Source organism: Lacerta agilis, chromosome 6 (genome assembly GCF_009819535.1).
Source record: "Lacerta agilis isolate rLacAgi1 chromosome 6, rLacAgi1.pri, whole genome shotgun sequence".
Classification (NCBI taxonomy): domain Eukaryota; kingdom Metazoa; phylum Chordata; class Lepidosauria; order Squamata; family Lacertidae; genus Lacerta; species Lacerta agilis.
In genome coordinates, this window is record NC_046317.1 from 94,572,059 (window position 1) to 94,594,395 (window position 22,337).

Here is a 22,337-nt window from a genome sequence, read left to right on the forward strand (position 1 = left end):
TTTAAAACAACAATGTCACAACAACCCCATTTGAGCTGTAAGTGTAAAAAGCTCTGTTTTTGCCTAATGCGAAGATTACGGAAAAACTCCCGTCCCCACCTTCTTTCTTTTTTTTTAATGTATTTATTAACTTTTTTCAAAACATCAACAAAACACATAAAATAAACCAATACAACAACTACAAACCCACCACAAATACAAAAACAGAAACTATACAAACTACAAAATACAAAAATGAAAAACAAAAAATTATTTGTTAAAGACTGCTTCTTTCCTTAACATTGTTGCTTGACTTCCTCACGTCTGCCCTTCCTGCGTTCATTGTCCTTCGTCTTTAGTAATTCCTTTACATTGTACCAACCATATTTTCCAAAAAATCTTATCCATTTCTTAAATTATTTTCTTAATTCATTATTTCTTTTTTTTACAAAGAATTTATTGGTTTTCCACATCAAAAAACAACAAATACAACAAAGAAACAACAAATGATAACAATCATCCAAAGAAAAAACAACTACATCAACATAATAAAAGAAAACAAATACATACCTTACACACAGGAACACCAACACTCCAACTACTAATTATAATCTTCTTCCAAATCTAATTAGGGGGGACTTCCCCCGTTCTCTCTCCTGCGTTCAATTCAAATTTACTTTAGTAACTTTTCTATTTATTTTAACAAATCATTCACCAATATTCATAATTTTCATAATTTTCATCTCAACATCTTATATCTTTTAACTTCTAAATATAAAAAATACAACTTCATATTGCAAGTCTTAACTTCTTATAACCTTTTCTATCTCTTATTCCCATAAAACGGCTGCTCTTATTACTTCTATTTCATACCTTACGAAATATTAAACCGACACAATATCATAAAAACAATCCAAGTATTTCTTCTTCCAAGTCCATTTTTACTCTCTGACGTCGGGGTACCGTGGTGAGCCTTCCTGATTAATCATACATATTCTTTCACCCTATCCCTCTTCTTGCCATTTTCTCTCCTCCCATCACAGTCGCCCCCCAGCCTTCCCCCCAATCTTTTTCCCCACCATAATCCAGAATGTCTTCTTTTCCTTGATATCCAAAAACCAAGACATTGTCCCAAAGCATCTTTGCTGAACTCTTCAAAGGAAGTAATACATCTCCGCCAAGCATCTCCACTTCAGTCTTCAGATCGGATTGTGATTGTAATTCCCAAAATTGTTGTTCCTGCTTTTCTGGGCTCCCACCCCAGAAAGCCGATATAACGTCACAATAAACAGCCCCGGACCTCCCACGTCGACAGGACTTTTCTTCTTTTTGGAGTTGCATCTTTTCCACTTCAAATAAAATCCTTGAGGATCACTCTCTAATTGTTCCTTTAAGTTCATTGGCAATGTTCTTCAAAGCAGTTCCAATCTCAGAAAATCTTTCGGTAACATTCTGGTTCAAAAGTTCTAATTTCAACAGAATTGTCCTTTGTCCAAAAGTCATTGCTGGGTCAGGAGACATTATAAAAGTGAAACCAAAGAAGGCAGAAGTAGGCAGGAAATAACAAAGTTCAGTACGCATAGCTTCCCTGGTTGGGGACAACCTCCACAGCCCCGCGCTGTTGCCCATTCACTCGGGCGACCCTTTTACAAGGGAAGCCCGAGAATGGGGCAGTGCAATGGGGCCTGCTGGAGAGCCCAAACCGCGGGGCGCTCTTCCCGCGGCTTACCGGAGCCTGCTGTGCAGTTGCGGGACTCCTGGCCCCCAGGGAAGTCGGAGCTGTCTCGCAGCCGAGACAACCCCGAGACGCCGATAATGGCGTCCTTGCCGGAAGTCTCTTAATTTATTATTTCACCTTTCATTAACACTTAACATAATTCTAAATCTGCAGTCTAACATTTCTTCCAAGTTCTTTCTAAATTTCAACCTTGCTGTATTTTTTCAAATACATTTTAAATTTCTTCCATTCTTCTCCCGCTGCGTCGTCCCTCTGGTCACGGAGTTTCCCAGTCATCTCAGCAAGTTCCATATAGTCCATCATTTTCATCTGCCATTCTTCAATCGTTGGTAGTTCCTCTGTCTTCCAGTTTTTAGCTATCAAAATTCTAGCTGCTGTTGTGGCATCTCCCTTCCCCACCTTCTTGACCGAAAGAGGAGGAAGTGTTGCTGCTTATTTTCGATTATCCACCACCAGCACTGTTCCCCTGGATTTATTCTATGGATGCATTAGATAGGACAGAAAGTGACCGCTTAAACCTGTCAGTTAATTCACAGCTTAAAATTCAGAGGTGGGTGGAGTGCTCAGACATTGAATTTTAAATCACAGTTTGATTTTAAATTCAAACTACAAGAAAGAAGATTCCACCGAAACATTAGGAAGAACTTCCTGACAGTAAGAGCTGTTGGACAGTGGAATTTGCTACCAAGGAGTGTGGTGGAGTCTCCTTCTTTGGAGGCCTTTAAGCGGAGGCTTGACAGCCATCTGTCAGGAATGCTTTGATGGTGTTTCCTGCTTGGCAGGGGGTTGGACTGGATGACCCTTGGGGTCTCTTCCAACTCTAGGATTCTAGGATTCTAAGGGGAATCAAGGAAAAGAGCTGGACCCAAAGGAGGCCTTGTGCTGGTTCCAAGGGGGCCTTTATCTCATTTTCTGGCGCAGCTGTGATTTTTAAGTCCCACCCTGCCCCCCCCAACAGAGAACACAACCTCCAAGATCAAGGTGGCCAGAGGTCAATGGGTGCAAGAGGTCCCTTGGCACAATGCAATTGATAGTATAGAATTCATCCCCAAGAGACCTCTGTGTACACAACCCTCTTTAAGTTGCATGAATCTTTCGAGAAATGTGAATTGCAGGTGCAGGGAGAACCTGTCCACACCTGGGACCATGCAAGGCATGGAGAGGGACTTAACCCACCCACCCCCACCCCACACTCACTGCCGCCTTGGTTCTTCATTTTCTTCTCTACAGGTACCAGCATAATTTTTTTGGTATTATTTTTACATTATAGTAAATCCTGTAAGAAGGGTTTAAACGACAGGCATGGAAATTGCAGGCTGATGCGGTCACTGCTTGACCAACAGTTCCCAGCCGTAAAGTGGATTATCTCATGCTCTTGAATTTGAGTGAGCCCCCCCCCCACACCACCACCCCCAGCATTAGTCCCCCCCCCCCGATATACAGCCAGCCATGGCCAACTGAACGCCCACTTCATTTCTCTCTGCTGCCTGGTTTTCAATCTTCAGGTTGCATGTTGTGAGGGTCTTCACCCCGTCTGTCATTCTGGAGCTGTACGAAAAGGGAAGTTCCTTACTGTGCATCAAGGCCAGATTTCATCTCAGCGGTAAATTGTGAGTTGCACCCTCTTTCCCCTGTCCCCCCCCCCCCCGTTTGCTTTTCGCCTATTTCATCGCTACTGGGTGCCTTTGTTTTGGATGGGGGGGGGGGGTTGCTTCCCAAGTTAAGCCAATCCTCGGTGGATATTGTAGGGGAGGGTCTGGAAGGAAACACTAGCACAATTTATCACTTGCAGGGTTGAACATTTTGTTCCCCTGCTGTTGTTGTTTTAAAGTGTTCTGTCCAAGTGGCACTGCCAGTTCAGGGGGGGCACAAGACTGTGACCTGGCAGAAAGCAGGCACCTTATCAGACATTTGAGAAATGTGCCATCCACCGGGTACAGAACGCCCCACTGGTCAGACCAAAGGCCCATCGACCTTGACATCCTGGTTCCAACAGAGGCCTTTCAGGATGCTCACCGACAGGGCAGGAACGTGTCAGCTCCTTCCTGGTGTTTGTTCGCAGCCACTGGCCTTCAGAGATCTGCTACTGCTACTGAACCCATGTCTGAGCAGGACCGGTGCTAGGGTTTCTTGCGCCCTAGGCGAGACCACCTTCTGCCCCCCCCCCGCCAAAGCCTGCTTTAGTGGGAGGTGGGGGGTAGTGGGGCTACTACAGCGGAGAAGCTGCTGCTAGCCCGTCCTGCCCCCCCCCCCCCCGCCCAAGCCTGGCCAGCACCCCCTCCATTTTGGCACCCTAGGCAATTGCCTAGTTCGCCTTAATGGACGCGCCGGCCCTGAGTCTGAGCAAAACTGATTAACACCACTGGGTGGCAATGACTTGCCGGAGCTCAGCCCTTGGACTTCATAAGGCACCTGCCATCTGATCATTTAAAGTAGGAGCATAGGAAACTGCCTTGTACCGAGTCAGGCCACAGGTCTATATAGGGCAGCATTGTCCACAGTGACTGGCAGAGGTGACGCTGGAGATGCTGGTGGAGATGGATGCAGGGGACATCTGTATGCGATGCAGATGCTCTACCCATGAGCCTTGACCCTTCCCTCCCTCAAGCTATGGACACAAGCCATAGAACCCCAAATACTGATGCTCTCTGGTGGATTAAAAACATAATGCTTTGCCCAGAAACACAGTGGTTTGGGTGGTGGTTAAGGAATGCAGATGGGGAGGAATCTCACTGGGGTTCTGTTCAATGTCTTTTCGTCTCCTAGCTTTTTCGGCAAACACTTTGAGCGGATCGACATCATCGTAGACGTGGACTTAAAAGCGGAAGTCAGGTTTGAGGACTATTTTGCGGCCGGCGTCCACATCAGAATGCAAGTGTGCAAGAGTGAATTCATAATCGCAAGGATCACCTGCCCTTCGCAGTAAGTGCTGGCGCAAGTCGCTCTGCGTGTTTCATGTGCATGCCTTGGGCTGAGAGAGCTGCCACAGTTCGCCCCAGAATCCTTTCAGCGAACCAGATCCCTTCCCAGCCGCAGCACACACTCGGCTTCCCTGCCAAAAGGTGGTGTTGGATAACCATTCGAAGAAGATGAAAAAATTCCTTCCAGTAGCACCTTAGAGACCAACTAAGTTTGTTCTTGGTATGAGCTTTCGTGTGCATGCACACTTCTTCAGATACATTCCTTATTTTGAGACATTCCTTATTTTGTTTAATTGCTTGCTGCTTGTCATCTTGGGCTTCATTAGGAGGAAGAGTAAGATAGAAATGTAAAATATAACAATACAGTACAGTACAGTACAATACAATACCATACAATACAATATCAACAACAATATTGAAAGCATGTTTCCATTCCAAGCAATGCAAAAATCTCATTAGTGGCAGAAGAAGGAAATTTGCTTCTCCTGGCAGCATGACTAGAGATTAGGGCTGGGCAATATATTGATATATCATCCCAAATCAGTTTGAAATCCATATTGTGATATCGGTTTCATAATTTTTGACCTGGCAATATATCATGCATCATGGTGGGTGGGTGGGCGCTATGCAAAAATCGTAGTGGGGGGGGGCCGACCGTGAACCAGCCAACGCTTCTCTAGTAACTCTGCTGGTTCAGGGTCAATTCTGCCTCATGCAGGGAGGCAATAAATCACAAGAGCAATGAGGTTTACTAGTGCTGTCCTATTTTAATTGTGTATCCCTCTGATGTTTTTTAGTTCTATAATTTTGTATTGAGAAATGTTTTCCCCCCTCATCTTTCTGACTATCGGTCGAATAAAGGATATGTATGTATGTATGTATCACAAGAGCAGGTGCCAGCAAAAATCACGATGCGGGGAAAACTGAGATGACAGCAGTATATCACGGCATTTAGCTGGTGATGTGTCACAATGTTGAAAACCAGATATTGCCCAGCCATACTAGAGATGCCGTGGAGTGATTTGCCCTGGGAATTCTTAGAAAAAGGAACAGAAACAGCTCATCTGTTGGGGTGGAGCTGCTATCCTAGCTCCTTGCTTACCAGTTGAGGAAAGGTGCCCACAAGCATCTGGTTTGCCACTGAGAGAGCCACTAACAGGAGCCTGCACTAGGACTTTGGCTAGTGCAATGGGGCTTTCTCTCCCTCTCTTCACCCCTGTCCCTACCCCCCTGCTGGCAATTGACAGGCCTGGGGGTTGTTGGGAGAACCCCCAGAACACACATGGGAGCAGGAGAGTGGAGTTGGTTCCATCAGGCGAGCAGAAATGATTGCACTGAGCAGAGGCCTCTCCTTAGCTCTCCCATATGCCGCCGCCAGCATGGTCCGTGCTTAGGCATGGCTGGGAGATGCAGCCCAACTTCTCCAGTTCTTGGGAGTGTCTTACGCATCTGTAAGATAAGCTTTGCACTCACCAAGATTGTGGGCTTCAGAATGAGCTGCTGCCACCCCAGACGCTTTCCTTCCCTTTTTTCTTACTTCTTCCTGCAGCTTGTTGGTGAAAAAAGTGAGGCCCGTTGTAACGACCATCCTTGCAGCATCATTCCAGAAGACGGTGAGTCGCAGCTCCATGGACTCGGCATGGGTCAGCCATGAAAGAGGGTCAAAGAAGTCTTGGGGGTATCATAATACATATATCCGCAGATTACCAAGGTAGACATGATGCCCTTATAATGATGTCTTCGGATGTTTTTTAAATAATAATAATAATAATAATAATAATAATAATAATAATAATAATAATAATGGGGCGCTCAATCAATTTTCCAGCTGGCATCCTGTGTCAGCCATTGTTTGCTCTCTTGGAGAGACTTGTGTATAACTGGATACGATAATCAAAAGGGGTTGAGGATCACTCCATGTGAACTGTGGCACAGGTCCAAACTCACCATAAGGCATAAGTCAGTGTTTTTCAACCTTTTTTGGGCAAAGGCACACTTGTTTCATGAAAAAAATCACGAGGCACACCACCATTAGAAAATGTTAAAAAATTTAACTCTGTGCCTATATTGACTATATATAAAGTAATTTTTCAATTTTTCCCACGGCACACCAGGCAACATCTCACGGCACACTAGTGTGCCGCGGAACAGTGGTTGAAAAACACTGGCATAAGTGCAAAGCCTAAATTCCAAGTTAAAATGGCCAGAGAGGGAGAACAGAACCATGGACAGAGCAATAGTGGGGTCCAGTGATCAATGCAAAGAGCATAAATTCTTACTCCTGGAGACATTTTGGAGATAACCCAGAAGCAAACAAGCTCAAAGATGAGAGACCAAAGCTTCTCCTTTGTTTTAAATCCCTTGCCTTGCATTTCAGCTGTGCAGAGTGGTGGAAATGGTCATCAACGTGGCGAGGGTCGATTTTCTATACACTGCCAACGGTGAGTTACTTTGACTAGCTGCCAAAACGTCTCTCTCCTTCATTCTCCTTGCCTCCTTCTTGTTTCTCTTTCTTCTAGAAAAGGCTCCTGGGCCCTCAGTGCTTATGGGCAGCATAAACTTTCATTGTCAGCAGCAGCAGCAGTGCTTTATAAATGCATCGGTTAAATGCATACATTCAGCTACAAGGCCCTGGTAGATAAACAGGCATAAAGGGAAAACATATAATTTCACAAACTGCTCCCGGTGGGTGCCGAGAGGCAGCACCAGTTCTGACCTGCCCAAATATACTGTATTCTTTGCATGAGAACAGAGCGGTCGTTCTTTCACCTTGGTTTATTAATAGGGTGAAAAAGTTTCCCAACAGCATAAAAACACAGGTTCCTATTGTTAGTCTTAACATTTGGTTTATTGGACCAATATTCAGTGGTTAAGTAGAGTATCCTGGTTCTTATACTTTGTAAACCACTTAGAAGCCTATTTTGGAATTTAGCAATAAATCATTATTGTCATTCCTGTTAGTTTAGTTTGTTAAATTTCTCCACTGATTCCCACTAAAAAAATCCCCAAAGCAATGTCTTATTGTTAATAATAATCTGTTATAGCCAACTGGGTCATCCAAAAGTGAACCTTCCTGGGTAAACATGGGCACACAAGGACCTAACAGAGTTTCTCTGTTTTCACTGTTTGTTATGTTCACTGATTATTCTTCATTCAACCCTACTCAGCAACAGCTCTAACTGGGGGTCAACAAAAATAGGTGTTTTGCCACTACCTTGGAGTGGTCCGGGTGTCCCCAGATAGAATGCATTGATCCTTTCCTTATCTTCACTCCCTGCTGTTGCTGTTGTTGTTGTTGTTCAGTCGTTCAGTCGTGTCCGACTCTTCGTGACCCCATGGACCAGAGCACGCCAGGCACGCCTATCCTTCACTGCCTCTCGCAGTTTGGCCAAACTCATGTTAGTAGCTTCGAGAACACTGTCCAACCATCTCATCCTCTGTCGTCCCCTTCTCCTTGTGCCCTCCATCTTTCCCAACATCAGGGTCTTTTCTAGGGAGTCTTCTCTTCTCATGAGGTGGCCAAAGTACTGGAGCCTCAACTTCAGGATCTGTCCTTCTAGTGAGCACTCAGGGCTGATTTCTTTGAGAATGGATAGGTTTGATCTTCTTGCAGTCCATGGGACTCTCAAGAGTCTCCTCCAGCACCATAATTCAAAAGCATCAATTCTTCGGCGATCAGCCTTCTTGATGGTCCAGCTCTCACTTCCGTACATTACTACTGGGAAGACCATAGCTTTAACTATACGGCCCTTTGTTGGCAAGGTGATGTCTTTGCTTTTTAAGATGCTGTCTAGGTTTGTCATTGCTTTTCTCCCAAGAAGCAGGCGTCTTCTAATTTCGTGACTGCTGTCACCATCTGCAGTGATCATGGAACCCAAGAAAGTGAAATCTCTCACTGCCTCCATTTCTTCCCCTTCTATTTGCCAGGAGGTGATGGGACCAGTGGCCATGATCTTAGTTTTTTTGATGTTGAGCTTCAGACCATATTTTGTGCTCTCCTCTTTCACCCTCATTAAAAGGTTCTTTAATTCCTCCTCACTTTCTGCCATCAAGGTTGTATCATCAGCATATCTGAGATTGTTGATATTTTTTTCGGCAATCTTAATTCCGGTTTGGGATTCATCCAGCCCAGCCTTTCGCATGATGAATTCCGCATATAAGTTAAATAAGCAGGGGGACAATATACAGCCTTGTCGTACTCCTTTCCCAATTTTGAACCAATCAGTTATTCCATATCCAGTTCTAACTGTAGCTTCTTGTCCCACATAGAGTTTTCTCAGGAGACGGATGAGGTGATCCGGCACTCCCATTTCTTTAAGAACTTGCCATAGTTTGCTGTGGTCGACACAGTCAAATGCTTTTGCGTAGTCAATGAAGCAGAAGTAAATCTTTTTCTGGAACTCTCTAGCTTTCTCCATAATCCAGCGCATGTTTGCAATTTGGTCTCTCATTCCTCTGCCCCTTCGAAATCCAGCTTGCACTTCTGGGAGTTCTCGGTCAACATGCTGCTTAAGCCTGCCTTGTAGAATTTTAAGCATAACCTTGCTAGCGTGTGAAATGAGTGCAATTGTGCGGTAGTTGGAGCATTCTTTGGCACTGCCCTTCTTTGGGATTGGGATGTAGACTGATCTTCTCCAATCCTCTGGCTACTGCTGAGTTTTCCAAACTTGTTGGCATATTGAGTGTAGCACCTTAACAGCATCATCTTTTAGGATTTTAAATAGTTCAGCTGGAATATCATCACTTCCACTGGCCTTGTTGTTAGCAAGGCTTTCTAAGGCCCATTTGACTTCACTCTCCAGGATGTCTGGCTCAAGGTCAGCAACCACACTACCTGGGGTGTATGAGATCTCCATATCTTTCTGGTATAGTTCCTCTGTGTATTCTTGCCACCTCTTCTTGATGTCTTCTGCTTCTGTTAGGTCCTTTCCACTTTTGTCCTTAACTGTGGTAATCTTTGTACGAAATGTTCCTTTCATATCTCCAATTTTCTTGAACAAATCTCTGGTTTTTCCCATTCTGTTATTTTCCTCTATTTCTTTGCATTGCTCGTTTAGAAAGGCCCTCTTGTCTCTCCTTGCTATTCTTTGGAAATCTGCATTCAATTTCCTGTATCTTTCACTATCTCCCTTGCATTTTGCTTGCCTTCCCTCCCCCGCTATTTGTAAGGCCTCATTGGACAGCCACTTTGCTTTCTTGCATTTATTTTTCATTGGGATGGTTTTCGTTGCTGCCTCCTGTATAATGTTACGAGCCTCCATCCACAGTTCTTCAGGCACTCTATCCACCAAATCTAAATCCTTAAACCTGTTCTTCACTTCAACTGTGTATTCATAAGGAATTTGATTTAGATTGTATCTTACTGGCCCAGTGGTTTTTCCTACTTTCTTCAGTTACAGGTGGGTAGCCGTGTTGGTCTGCCATAGTCAAAACAAAATCGAAAATTCTTTCTAGTAGCACCTTAGAGACCTTCAGAAGAAGTTTGGACTAGATTTTTGGACTATCTGAAGAAGTGTGCATGCACACGAAAGCTCATACCAGCAACTAACTCAGTTGGTCTCTAAGGTGCTACTAGAAAGAATTTTCGATTTTGTTTTGACTACTTTCTTCAGTTTAAGCTGGAATTTTGCTATAAGAAGCTGATGATCTGAGCCACAGTCAGCTCCAGGTCTTGTTTTTGCTGAGTGTATAGAGCTTCTCCATCTTTGGCTGCAGAGAATATAATCAATCTGATTTCGATGTTGCCCATCTCGTGATAGCCATGTGTAGAGTCGTCTCTTGTGTTGTTGGAAAAAAGTGTTTGTGATGACCAGCTTGTTCTCCTGACAGAACTCTATTAGCCTTTGCCCTGCTTTGTTTTGAACTCCAAGGCCAAACTTGCCAGTTGTTCCTTTTATCTCTCTTTTTTTTAAATAAATTTTTATTATCATTTTTCAAATATACCAATTTTACAACCAATTCAAAATCAAATACAAATTATATCCAACCATCGCTCCGCCGAGCTACGACTTCCCTCCCCCACATCAACAGGCTTTCTAGTCCAATCTTATCGCGCAGTTTTTGTTCACCATATTCACCTATGTCAAAGGTTTATTCCAATCCTACTAGTGTCTTTAAACTTCCTCTGTTCAATCTTAAATACTCCACAAATTTACTCCATTCTTTTTGAAACCTCGAGTCATCCTGGTTTCTGACCCTGCTGGTCAGTTTTGCAAGTTCAACATATTCTGCCATCTTCGTCTGCCACTCATCAATCGTTGGCAATTCCTGCAATTTCCACTTTGGGGCAAGCAATATCCTCGCTGCAGTTGTTGCGTACATGAACAATCTTTTATCACTCTTAGCAATTTCATCTCCCATCAATCCCAACAAGAAGGCCTCAGGTCTTTTTGGAAAAGTATATTTAAACATCTTCTTAAGTTCATTATAGATAGATTCCCAATAAGCCTTGACCTTTCCACAAGTCCACCACATGTGATAGAAACTCCCTTCTTCTTGTCTACATTTCCAACACATCTTATCATGCATTCTATACATTTTTGATAATTTCACTGGAGTCAAATACCATCTATACAGCATCTTATAAACATTTTCCTTCAAAGCTACACATGCAGTGAATTTCAGAGTCTCCTTCCATAATTTTGTCCATGCGTCCTATTCAATATTATGTCCAAAGTCTATAGCCCATTTTATCATCACTTCTTTTGTCAACTCATCTTTAGTATACCATTCTAACAACAAATCATACATTTTTGTCAAAAATTTGCCTTTACCTTCTAATAGCTCAGTTTGTAATCTAGATTTTTTATCCTCAAAACCAATTTTTTTATCCTCCAACAACAAATTGTTCACCTGGTGATATTGTATCCAACCTGTGAAAGTATCTTCGATCTGGTCATATGGCTTTAACTTCCAACCTCTTTCTGTTCTCGTCAGCAAATCCCCATATGTGGACCTTTTACCTTCCATATTAACTTTCTTTAATGTAAGAACATCAATCGGTGAGATCCACCATGGGGTTTTCCTCTCTAGAAGTCTCTTATTCCTTTCCCATACTTCAAAGATGGCTCTCCTTATCACATGATTCATGAAACCTTTGTGAACTTTTACTTTATCGTACCAAAGATAGGAGTGCCATCCAAATCTATTGTCGTATCCTTCTAGATCTAAAAGATCGGTATTTTGCAATGTTATCCACTCTTTTATCCAACACAAACAGGACGCTTCATAATATAATTTCAAATCTGGTAGGGCAAAGCCCCCTCTTTCCTTCTTATCGATCAACAATTTGAATTTTATTCTTGGTTTCTGCCCTTGCCAGATAAATCTTGTCAATATTTTTTGCCATTCTTTGAATTGTCCTGTTCCTTTAATTATTGGAATGGTTTGAAATAGGAATAACATCCTCGGCAAAACATTCATCTTAATTGCAGCTATTCTTCCACTAAAAGATAATTTAAATCTAGTCCAAACTTCTAGATCTTTCTTTATCTCCTTCCAGACTGGTTGGTAGTTATCTTCGAATAGATTAATATTTTTGGGAGTTAACCAGATTCCCGGATACTTCACTTTCTTTGATACTGCTATTCCAGTTCTTTGTTCTAATTCTTCTATCCTCTCTTTCTCCATATTTTTCACCATCATCTTGGTCTTGGTTTTGTTCAGTTTAAAACCTGCAAGTTGACCAAATTTCTCCATCACCTCCAACACTTTCGGGACACTGTTCTGGGGTTCTTCTAATGTTACCACCAAATCATCCGCAAAGGCTTTTAACTTAAATTCTTTTGCACCAATTTTAATTCCTCTTATTTCCGGGCATTCTCTCAATCTTCTAGCTAAAACCTCCAGGACCATTATGAACAATAAAGGTGACAGCGGGCAACCTTGTCTGGTACCTTTCGTTATTTCAAAACTTTCTGTTATTTCATTATTGACTATTAACTTTGCTCTTTGATCCGAATATATTGATTCAATTCCTCTCAAAAAAGATCCCTCTATTCCTATTCCTATCATGCTCTTCCTCATAAACTGCCAAGAAATATTGTCGAAAGCTTTTTCCGCATCAACAAACATTAATACCGCTGGTTTATCATTCCTGATTTCCAGATATTCTATTACATCAACAATATGTCTTACATTTTCTTTTAACTGTCTACCGGGAAGAAAACCAGCTTGGTCTTTATGAATTACTTTTAAGATTCCCTTCAATCTTGTAGCCATAATATCCGCAAAAAGCTTATAATCGTTGTTTAATAAGGAAATTGGCCGATAGTTCTTAACACTTAATTGATCTGTATCTTGTTTAGGTATTAAAGTTACATATGCTTCTTTCCACGTACTGGGGATCTTTCCTCCTTCCAAAATGTTATCCATTACCTCTTTCAGTACCGGAATCAGTTGCTCACTGAGAGTTTTGTAATATTTTGCCGACAGTCCATCTGGTCCCGGAGATTTCCCCAATTTCATTCTTTTAATCGCTTCCTGTATTTCCATTGCCGTAATTTGGGTATTCAAATAATCCACCTTTTCTTTCGGAATTTTATCCAATTTATGTTTTGGACTTTCCTTTCGCTTCCAGGCATATCCGCAACTGAGCGTCCTTTCAGCTTTGGCCCAGCCGCTTCATCAGCTCTGAATCTACTTGTACTTGTCCTCCGCTCTTCCCCAGTAGCATGTTGGACGCCTTCCGACCTGAGGGGCTCATCTTCCAGCGTCATAACTTTTATATGCCTGTTGTCTTTGTCCATGGAGTTTTCTTGGCAGGGATACTGGAGTGGCTTGCCGGTTCCTTCTCCAGGTGGATCACGTTTGGTCCAAACTCTCCACTATGACCTGTCCATCTTGACCTGTCCATAGCTTCCCTGAGTAATTCAAGCCCCTTCGCCACGACAAGGCAGTGATCCATGAAGGGGATCACTCCCTGCGCCGTGCACTAAATGCATCCCTTGTGCTAGGCAAACGAAGCGTGGTCTGTACATGATGCCTGCGCTTAGCAGGAAATGGCTCCTTGTGAACAAGATGTACAGCCATATCCTCGTTCTTCTGCATCCCGGCTATCAGCAGCTAGGATACCGTAGACAGCATATGGTGTTGCTGGCAAGGCCGTGTGCATCTGCAATGTGCGTTTGGGAGACTGTAACGCCATCGCTGTGTTTTATTCCTTGCAGTGTTTTTCTCAGTGGGCACAGTGGCTACCATGCAATATCAGCTCGCCTGCCTGCCATTGATAACTTCAAGCCATGTCACGCTGGAATTCGACGTAAGGAGCATGTGGGACTGCAAAGCCCTCCACCCAGGGTCTCTCTCCTCCTGCAGGGAAGCTGATCTCCACACAAAACATACACAGAGCAGATCTGCCTTCCACTCAGAATTCACCTAGGGAATATTCACAGCCACGGTGCTGGCTGCTTGCAAAAAAAAGGGGGCTCTTTTTAAAGGATTCAAGGAACCAGTTTGGTCGGCGGCCGTCAGCCGTGGCAGCCCAAAATGGCCAGTCCCACTAGCCTGAGCTACGACTTCTGCTAGCCCAACAGGGCTTCCTCTCCTCACCTGCACCTTTCCCCCACCCCCAATTGATGTGGGGTGTTGGGAGAACCCCCAGAACAGCACGTGGGGGGGGGGAGGAGAAGCATTTTTGCACTATTAGATTCTCAGGCGGGTGTAGTCAGCATGTCGAGATATTGCTGGGATCCAGCTCCCAGATACCAATATTATGGGCTGGAGAGTGATCAAGGCTACCACCTTTTTGAGTAACAGCGCTGTGCTTTTCGCTCTTTCTCCAACTGCTTTCCAGATGATCATCCGAACCGGGGGGCGAGTCATTACCCTCCCTGTCGGCGCAGGGCCTGTCACCCTCCCTGTCTTGCATCACCATGGTTTCTGCCTAGGGATGTCTCAGAGCAGCCTGGACGCCATCCTCATGGTTCTGATCCAGATCCGGGTGCAAGAGTTCATTTCCACCCCGGAAGTGGTGAGTGGTGGCACATCAGATAGAAGGGAACAACCGCATGTTGCAAATTTCTCCGCTTGGCTCATCAAAATTTGCAGGTGGAGGCAGAACGGGGCAGCTGCCTCTGGAGGCAGAACGGGGCAGCTGCCTCTGGAGGCAGCTGCTGAGTGGCAGGGACTGGACAGAGCTGTGTGGGTCATGTGACCCCAGTGTCAGGATGTCCTACACACGAGTAGGACCTTGGAAGAGACACATGCCCAACTGGCATGTTCCCTTCCTCCTGGGCGATCGTTCGGGAGCTTCAAAAGCATTCGTCAGCCCAAACATCACAGCGACTGATGCCAGAAGACATCAGCACACTTAAGGATCCACACTTAGGGTTTGCGCAGTTGTGTAACAGAACTTAGCAACTCAGCATATAGGCTAATCTACTTTATTTACATATAAATACACACGGAGCACTTCAACATGGCTTCCTTTCTCTCTGGCATCAAGCAGCAAAGAGAGAGAACAAAGGACAATAGTCCCACTTCAGGGAACACAGTAACACAAACATCCTGTCTTTGTCACATCCCATTCCTATGGAATCAAAAGGCACACCATCATGTGATAGACAACAATCCCATGACTGCACACGGGGAATGAATCTCCAACACCCAACACCCAGCTTGCCTTTCGCCCTTGGGTGCAGAAGAGGACGCTTACCTTTTCATTATTTTTTAAATCATTTTTATTTGATTTTACAAATACAAAATTATAACAGTCCAAATGTATTTCCATATACAGAGATTACTCTGAATCTCGCGACTTCCCCCATCTCCTCCATGGGCCTTATTATCAACATTTACAACTTCATATTATTCCATAATCTATATTCTCTGTCAACCCATATTACCCATGGTATTTGTTACATTACAAGTGAGATTAAAATTCTAAAAACGTTTCCATCCACTTGCAGTGGTCTCTTAAATAACTTACAAATTTCCCCCATTCTTTTTTTTAAAGTTTTTGCCCTCTTGGTTCCTGAGTTTTCCAGTCAGTTTTGCCATTTCAGAGTAGTCCATCAGCTTAACTTGCCTTTCTTCTCTGGTAGGGACTTTGTCTTCTTTCCATCTCTGAGCTAGTGGCATCTGAGCCTGGGCTGTTGTCCCATACATAAAAAGTCTTTTTCTGATCTTTTGGTGGGTACCTAAAATTCCTAACAAAAAAGCTTCTGGTTTTTTTTAAACAAAGGTTATTTTAAACATTTTTAGTAGAGGACGCTTATCTATCTTGTTGCAATGAATATGCACGTTTCAGATGACAGTGCCGTAGCTTTTTTAAAGATTTCATTTACTGTATATACTCGAGTATAAGCCGAGTTTTTCAGCACATTTTCTGAGCTGAAAAAGCTGCCCTCGGCTTATACTCGAGTGAGGCGGGCGGTGGGGGTGGCGAGAAAGAAGCCCTTTCTCTCCGCTCGTGCCGCCACCCGCTCACCCCAGTCAACCATTCCTTAAGAAGCGTACAAGAACGGCGGTTCTTTACTCTCCCCAGGCAGCTTGTTCCATTCCTGAACTGCTCACATAAATGCAAACTTTAGACCCCAGAAGGCAGAAAGCCTATCAGTTAAGGAAGTATTAAAACCCCACAGGTGGTCACTTTCCCTGGCTCCTGCTTAAACAGGACAGGATCCCAGCCTTCTCTGTATAACACAAGGGAACATTGCGCTGTGGGTTAAACCACAGAGCCCTGGGGCTTGCCGATCAGAAGAATGGCAGTTCGAATTCCCAAAATGGGGTGAGCTCCACAGCGGCAAAGGAGGAAGAGGAAGGAGCAGCCCAAAGGGCTGCTTTTGGGCTGCTTGTTCCTCCTCCTCCTCCTCCATAGCGGCAAAGGTGAACCGGCTTATACTCCAGTCAATAAGCTTCCCCAGGTTTTTGTAGAAAAATTAGGTGCCTCGGCTTATATTCAGGTCGGCTTATACTCAAGTATATAAGGTATTTATTCACTAAATTCATATCCTTCCCTTCCACCAAAGGAGCCCAGGGGGGCAGACATGCCAATGCTACAAAATTATAGTTAAACATCTCAAGACAGTTAAACACTTTCCGCCATCGGATGGCTGGGAATAAAAGAATAAGGAGAGGCCTGGTGTCACCCTTCATGGCAGAAAGCAAAATGGATTCAGCGCTGCCTTCTGCTGTGTCCTTGGGGAAGGGCGTTCTGACGCACCAAAGCACCCCATGAACCACCTTGCATGCTGGAGGGTCAAACTGAGAGGGTCTTTGCAGAGCAACGATGACCCACGTAATTTAAATGAAGCTTTTAAAAAGATCTGCCATTTTGTGCCAACAGTTCTCCGCTGCCAGCGAGCTGACAACCGCCGTTGCGTCTCTTCTGTCACATCAAAAGGTGAGCGGATGCTTGCTTTTAAGAAGTGCATGCCTTGTTTTATCTCCAAAAGCCACACTGCGGATAAAGATAAGGGTGAAAACCACCAAAGGGGGGGGGGGGGAACTGTCTCGGAGCGCAGCAAAGCAAGGCAGCAGGAAATCACCCTTAGCGGGCAAAATCCAACAAAAACATTTATTTAGAAAACTGCAGAGGAGTTCATAAAGGGCACGGCCCTGTCGCAAGCAGCAGGGCCGGGGGGGTAGAAAATGTGCAAAAAGCCCCCAGCGAAAAATTATCAAAGGCTTGTTGAAGCAGACAAGTCTTTGGCTGGGCATCTAAAAACAAAAGAGAAAGCATTGCTGCAGGCAGCTGAGATTGGTGCAACTTGCGACTGGCGGGCAGAAGGCAAGGAGGCCAACAGTACGGGGAGCCAGGGCCAAAGACAAGCAGAGCCAATGCCCCCAGGGCCGTCTTAAGGACATCCAGCGCTGTGGCGCAACGATCCCTCCGGCGCCCCCTGTGCCCGGGGTGGTAGGTGGGGCAGCAGGCACTGGAGGCACAGAGGAGGCCCCTTGGGAGCCGCTCCCAACACCGCCTCAGCGTCTCGGCGGGCAGTGGCTGAGGGGAATTCCCGAGGCAGAGGCAGAGGAGGTGGCGGCCTGTCTTCGTCCTCGGCCGCTACACTGGCCACCGCACGGGCTGCCGCCTCAGAGTCAAGGAGCGGCCACTGCTGCAGTTGCTGACATGGGCGTTTGAGAGAGACGCCCGAGGGCTGGGGACACAAAGAGTCTATAGTATTAAAGTAGCAGAAATAGAGACACAGCTAGCTAGATAGACAGAGAGACAGAATGATCTGACACACAAACATAGGCTTAAATAGGGGACCCCCTAGAACAGCAAACATTTTCAGCCGGACTATATTTTTGGGGGGTGAACAAATTCCTATGCCCCACAAATAACCCAGAGATGCATTTCAAATAAAAGGACACATTCTACTCATGTAAAAACACGCTGATTCCCGAACACATGCTCCCATGTGTGTTCTGGGGGTTCTCCCAACAACCCCCAGGCCTGTCAATTGCCAGCAGGGGGGTAGGGACAGGGGCGAAGAGAGGGAGAGAAAGCCCCATTGCACTAGCCAAAGTCCTAGTGCAGGCTCCTGTTAGTGGCTCTCTCAGTGGCCAACCAGATCCCTGTGGGCACCTTTCCTCTACTGGTATGCAAGAAGCTAGGATAGCAGCTCCACCCCAACAGATGAGCTGTTTCTGTTCCTTTTTCTAAGAATTCCCAGGGCAAATCACTCCACGGCATCTCTAGTATGGCTGGGCAATATCTGGTTTTCAACGTTGTGACACATCACCAGCTAAATGCCGTGATATACTGCTGTCATCTCAGTTTTCCCCGCATCGTGATTTTTGCTGGCACCTGCTCTTGTGATACATACATACATACATATCCTTTATTCGATCGATAGTCAGAAAGATGGGGGGGGGGAAACATTTCTCAATACAAAATTATAGAACTAAAAAACATCAGAGGGATACACAATTAAAATAGGACAGCACTAGTAAACCTCATTGCTCTTGTGATTTATTGCCTCCCTGCATGAGGCAGAATTGACCCTGAACCAGCAGAGTTACCAGAGAAGCGTTGGCTGGTTCACGGTTGCCCCCCCCACTACGATTTTTGCATAGCGCCCACCCACCCACCCACCATGATTCATGATATATTGCCAGGTCAAAAATTATGAAACCGATATCACAATATGGATTTCAAACTGATTTGGGACGATATATCAATATATTGCCCAGTCCTAATCTCTAGTCATGCTGCCAGGAGAAGCAAATTTCCTTCTTCTGCCACTAATGAGATTTTTGCATTGCTTGGAATGGAAACATGCTTTCAATATTGTTGTTGATATTGTATTGTATGGTATTGTATTGTACTGTACTGTACTGTATTGTTATATTTTACATTTCTATCTTACTCTTCCTCCTAATGAAGCCCAAGATGACAAGCAGCAAGCAATTAAACAAAATAAGGAATGTCTCAAAATAAGGAATGTATCTGAAGAAGTGTGCATGCACACGAAAGCTCATACCAAGAACAAACTTAGTTGGTCTCTAAGGTGCTACTGGAAGGAATTCTTTTATTTTTCATCTTCTTCAAATGGTTATCCTTTGATGGTCCCACAACACCACCTTTTGGCAGGGAAGCCGAGTGTGTGCTGCGGCTGGGAAGGGATCTGGTTCCCTGAAAGGATTCTGGGGCGAACTGTGGCAGCTCTCTCAGCCCAAGGCATGCACATGAAACACGCAGAGCGACTTGCGCCAGCACTTACTGCGAAGGGCAGGTGATCCTTGCGATTATGAATTCACTCTTGCACACTTGCATTCTGATGTGGACGCCGGCCGCAAAATAGTCCTCAAACCTGACTTCCGCTTTTAAGTCCACGTCTACGATGATGTCGATCCGCTCAAAGTGTTTGCCGAAAAAGCTAGGAGACGAAAAGACATTGAACAGAACCCCAGTGAGATTCCTCCCCATCTGCATTCCTTAACCACCACCCAAAACACTGTGTTTCTGGGCAAAGCATTATGTTTTTAATCCACCAGAGAGCATCAGTATTTGGGGTTCTATGGCTTGTGTCCATAGCTTGAGGGAGGGAAGGGTCAAGGCTCATGGGTAGAGCATCTGCATCGCATACAGATGTCCCCTGCATCAATCTCCACCAGCATCTCCAGCGTCACCTCTGCCAGTCACTGTGGACAATGCTGCCCTATATAGACCTGTGGCCTGACTCGGTACAAGGCAGTTTCCTATGCTCCTACTTTAAATGATCAGATGGCAGGTGCCTTATGAAGTCCAAGGGCTGAGCTCCGGCAAGTCATTGCCACCCAGTGGTGTTAACCAGTTTTGCTCAGACTCATGGCCGGCGCGTCCATTAAGGCGAACTAGGCAATTGCCTAGGGCGCCAAAATGGAGGGGGCGCTGGCCAGGCTTGGGCGGGGGGGGGCAGGATGGGCTAGCAGCAGCTTCTCCGCTGTAGTGGAGAGGTGCTGCTTGCCTCTCCACTACCCCCACCACCCACTAAAGCAGGCTTTGGCGGGGGGCGGGGGGCACCAGAAGGTGGTCTCGCCTAGGGCGCAAGAAACCCTAGCACCGGTCCTGCTCAGACTTATGGGTTCAGTAGCAGATCTCTGAAGGCCAGTGGCTGCGAACAAACACCAGGAAGGAGCTGGCACGTTCCTGCCCTGTTGGTGAGCATCCTGAAAGGCCTCTGTTGGAACCAGGATGTCAAGGTCGATGGGCCTTTGGTCTGACCAGTGGGGCGTTCTGTACCCGGTGGATGGCACATTTCTCAATGTCTGATAAGGTGCCTGCTTTCTGCCAGGTCACAGTCTTGTGCCCCCCCTCCCTGACATGGCAGTGCCACTTGGACAGAACACTTTAAAACAACAACAGCAGGGGAACAAAATGTTCAACCCTGCAAGTGATAAATTGTGCTAGTGTTCCCTTCCAGACCCTCCCCTACAATATCCACAGAGGATTGGCTTAACTTGGGAAGCAACCACCCCCCCCCCCATCCAAAACAAAGGCACCCAGTAGCGATGAAATAGGCGAAAAGCGCACGGGGGGGACGGACAGGGGGAAAGAGGGTGCAACTCACAATTTACCGCTGAGATGAAATCTGGCCTTGATGCACAGTAAGGAACATCCCTTTTCGTACAGCTCCAGAATGACAGACGGAGTGAAGACCCTCACAACATGCAACCTGAAGATTGAAAACCAGGCAGCAGAGAGAAATGAAGTGGGCGTTCAGTTGGCCATGGCTGGCTGTATATCGGGGGGGGGGGGCTAATGCTGGGGGTGGTGGTGTGGGGGGGGCTCACTCAAATTCAAGAGCATGAGATAATCCACTTTACAGCTGGGAACTGGTGGTCAAGCAGTGACCGCATCAGCCTGCAATTTCCATGCCTGTCGTTTAAACCCTTCTTACAGGATTTACTATAATGTAAAAATAATACCAGAAAAATTATGCTGGTACCCTGTGGAGAAGAAAATGAAGAACCAAGGCGGCAGTGAGTGTGGGGTGGGGGTGGGTGGGTTAAGTCCCTCTCCATGCCTTGCATGGTCCCAGGTGTGGACAGGTTCTCCCTGCACCTGCAATTCACATTTCTCGAAAGATTCATGCAACTTAAAGAGGGTTGTGTACACAGAGGTCTCTTGGGGATGAATTCTATACTATCAATTGCATTGTGCCAAGGGACCTCTTGCACCCATTGACCTCTGGCCACCTTGATCTTGGAGGTTGTGTTCTCTGTTGGGGGGGGCAGGGTGGGACTTGGCCCCTTGGGCATCAAAGCTTGTTTTTATATGCTTGCCATGTTCTCATTGCACCTCATCTGGCTTGAGTTTGGGCCAACAAAAGCCAAAGAAGATTAAGCAGTCAGGTGCTAAAAGAAAGAAAGAAACCCAGGTGCATTCCTGGCCAGCCCAGAACAAACCCACTCAAGAACTACATTGAATTGTATTAAAAATCACAGCTGCACCAGAAAATGAGATAAAGGCCCCCTTGGAACCAGCACAAGGCCTCCTTTGGGTCCAGCTCTTTTCCTTGATTCCCCTTAGAATCCTAGAATCCTAGAGTTGGAAGAGACCACCAGGGCCATCCAGTCCAACCCTCTGCCAAGCAGGAAACACCATCAAAGCATTCCTGACAGATGGCTGTCAAGCCTCCGCTTAAAGACCTCCAAAGAAGGAGACTCCACCACACTCCTTGGCAGCAAATTCCACTGCCGAACAGCTCTTATTGTCAGGAAGTTCTTCCTAATGTTTCAGTGGAATCTTCTTTCTTGTAGTTTGAATTTAAAATCAAACTGTGATTTAAAATTCAATGTCTGAGCACTCCACCCACCTCTGAATTTTAAGCTGTGAATTAACTGACAGGTTTAAGCGGTCACTTTCTGTCCTATCTAATGCATCCATAGAATAAATCCAGGGGAACAGTGCTGCTGGTGGATAATCAAAAATAACCAATAACACTTCCTCCTCTTTTGGTCAAGAAGGTGGGGAAGGGAGATGCCACAACAGCAGCTAGAATTTTGATAGCTGAAAACTGGAAGACAGAGGAACTACCAACGATTGAAGAATGGCAGATGAAAATGATGGACTATATGGAACTTGCTGAGATGACCGGGAAACTCCGGGACCAGAGGGACGACGCAGTGGGAGAAGAATGGAAGAAATTTAAAATGTATTTGAAAAAATACAGCAAGGTTGAAATTTAGAAAGAACTTGGAAGAAATGTTAGACTGCAGATTTAGAATTATGTTAAGTGTTAATGAAAGGTGAAATAATGAATTAAGAGACT

The 22,337-nt window shown here is 45.2% G+C and overlaps 1 protein-coding gene across 1 annotated transcript; it reads left to right on the plus strand.

Moving 5' to 3' along the window:
* The first annotated feature begins 1,644 nt into the window (after positions 1 to 1,644).
* On the plus strand, positions 1,645 to 14,017 carry LOC117049282. Its single transcript, XM_033154020.1, has 6 exons — positions 1,645 to 1,799; positions 3,223 to 3,327; positions 4,484 to 4,639; positions 6,188 to 6,251; positions 7,016 to 7,079; positions 13,806 to 14,017. Exons 1-6 carry the CDS (start codon positions 1,645 to 1,647, stop codon positions 14,015 to 14,017), a joined length of 756 nt encoding a protein of 251 aa, XP_033009911.1.
* Positions 14,018 to 22,337: the final 8,320 nt, after the last annotated feature.